This window comes from Penaeus chinensis, chromosome 21 (assembly GCF_019202785.1).
Source record: "Penaeus chinensis breed Huanghai No. 1 chromosome 21, ASM1920278v2, whole genome shotgun sequence".
In the NCBI taxonomy this organism is placed as follows: domain Eukaryota; kingdom Metazoa; phylum Arthropoda; class Malacostraca; order Decapoda; family Penaeidae; genus Penaeus; species Penaeus chinensis.
Window position 1 is genome coordinate 17339606 of NC_061839.1, and position 2500 is coordinate 17342105.

Sequence of the window (2500 nt, forward strand, 5' to 3'; positions counted from 1 at the left end):
TTAATATCAGTATCAAATTAATATCAATATCAATATTAATATCAGTATCAAATTAATATCAATATCAATATTAATATCAGTATCAAATTAATATCAATATCAATATTAATATCAATATCAATATTAATATCAATATCAATATCAATATAATCATTATCATTGTTATCATCATTATCATTACTAACATTATTATTATTATTATCATTATCATTACTAACATTATTATTATTATTATCATTATCATTATCTTCTTTATGATCATTGTCATTTTCATTATTACAATAATTATTTTCAGTATCCACAGTAGTATTAATATCAATATCAATATTAATATCAGTATCAAATTAATATCAATATCAATATCAATATCAATATCAATATTAATATCAATATCAATATTAATATCAGTATCAAATTAATATCAATATCAATATTAATATCAGTATCAAATTAATATCAATATCAATATTAATATCAGTATCAAATTAATATCAATATCAATATCAATATCAATATCAATATCAATATCAATATTAATATCAATATCAATATTAATATCAGTATCAAATTAATATCAATATCAATATTAATATCAGTATCAAATTAATATCAATATCAATATCAATATCAATATTAATATCAGTATCAAATTAATATCAATATCAATATCAATATCAATATTAATATCAGTATCAAATTAATATCAATATCAATATTAATATCAATATCATTTTAAAAAATATTTTTATAAATATTAATATTAGTGTCATCATCATTATCATTACTATAAATATCTTTACCAATATCATCCCCATCATTAATCTTATCATTATCATGTCAACATGATCATCATGATCATCATCAATATCAATATAATCATTATCATTGTTATCATCATTATCATTACTATTACTATCACTAATACTAATACTATTATCATTACTATCACCATCATCATCATCATTACCATTATTGGTAATAATGCCTCCCAATCAATTTACTATCATCAGTATTATCTATTATTATTAATTATCATTCTTATCATTAGTTATTAATATCACTAACAATTAATACTATTATTTTTACATGCCACGCCTGTCGGTTTTGGGTTAATATTACTATCATTATCATTACTAACATTATTATTATTATTATCATTATCATTACTATAAATATCTTTACCAATATCATCCCCATCATTAATCTTATCATTATCATTATCTTCTTTATGATCATTGTCATTTTCATTATTACAATAATTATTTTCAGTATCCACAGTAGTATTAATATCAATATCAATATCAATATCAATATTAATATCAATATCAATATTAATATCAATATCAATATTAATATCAGTATCAAATTAATATCAATATCATTTTAAAAAATATTTTTATAAATATTAATATTAGTGTCATCATCATTATCATATCAAAGAATATATTCCATTATTATGTACATATATAATTTCAAATATACCTACCATATAATTCATTAGCTTCTTGAGTACATCTTCATTGGACATAATGGCAGACTTGGCCATGTCTCCATCGGCAATATTAGCCAAAATGCAGAGTGCTTGCTCCTTCACCTCAGCTGAGTGTTCTCCTTCTAAGATTAAGATGATTGCCTGAAAAATTAAGAACTCTTTTGATTACCAACATTTAAATGAAGAACCAGTATCTCACACAACATTTGTAAGTCACACAGCACTTGTGTTGCACTGCACACTGTGCCTTTTCACAAAATCTTACCTGCATAATTTCTTTTCCATGACTTTGCATAATCTGGTCAATATGGGCCTTTGTTGACAGAAGGTTTCTCAGCAGACCTAGAGTTTTCATGAGGATGTGAACATCTGTGTCCGACAGTAGTCGGAATATTTGATCAGTTCCTAAGTGGTGCAGGATGGAAGCCTATAAAGAAAAATGTAGGCATTACTACTAACAAAAGCATGCAAGTTTTTATTTAGTACACATATATCAAAGGCATATTCATATCAATACTCTCCTTCCTCTTCCCTTCCTCTCCACCACCCATCCAATCTCTCTTCATCCCTCTCCTTTCCCCTTCCTTTTTACTTTCTCCTTCCCTTCCTCTTCTTCTTTCTCTTTTCTTCATGTTCTCCTCTAACTCTCTCCTTCATTTATACCCTCCATCTCTTTACCTCTCCTGATTTTCTTTTCTCTCTTGCTCTTTCCATCCCTCTCTCCTATTATACTTTCTTTTTCCTCCCTCTCCTCCCTCCATCCTTCCTAAATTCCCTCCTTAATTCCAACCAACCCCCTCCTTCCCTTCTCTTCTTTCATTCATTACTTCTTTCCTTCCTTTCTCCCTTTCTCCCTTTCTCCCTCCCTCCCTCCCTCTCTCCCTCCCTCCTTCCTTCTTTCCCTCCTTTCTTTCTTTCTTCCTTCCTTCCTTCCTTCCTTCCTTCCTTCCTTCCTTCCTTCCTTCCTTCCTTCCTTCCTTCCTTCCCTCCTTCCTTCCCTCCCTCCTT

At 27.7% G+C, this 2500-nt stretch overlaps 1 protein-coding gene across 4 annotated transcripts in view; it reads right to left on the bottom strand.

The window, feature by feature from the left end:
• The window catches only part of LOC125036483 (armadillo repeat-containing protein 8-like), a 26204-nt gene that overhangs the window by 10101 nt on the left and 13603 nt on the right, over nucleotides 1-2500 (bottom strand). For all 4 annotated transcript variants that reach the window (XM_047629100.1, XM_047629101.1, XM_047629099.1 and 1 more), the window contains 2 exons: nucleotides 1758-1919; nucleotides 1487-1633 (listed from right to left, as the gene is read on the bottom strand). In XM_047629100.1, coding sequence (XP_047485056.1) covers nucleotides 1487-1633; nucleotides 1758-1919 — 309 coding nt within the window. The remainder of the gene's footprint in view (nucleotides 1-1486; nucleotides 1634-1757; nucleotides 1920-2500) is intronic.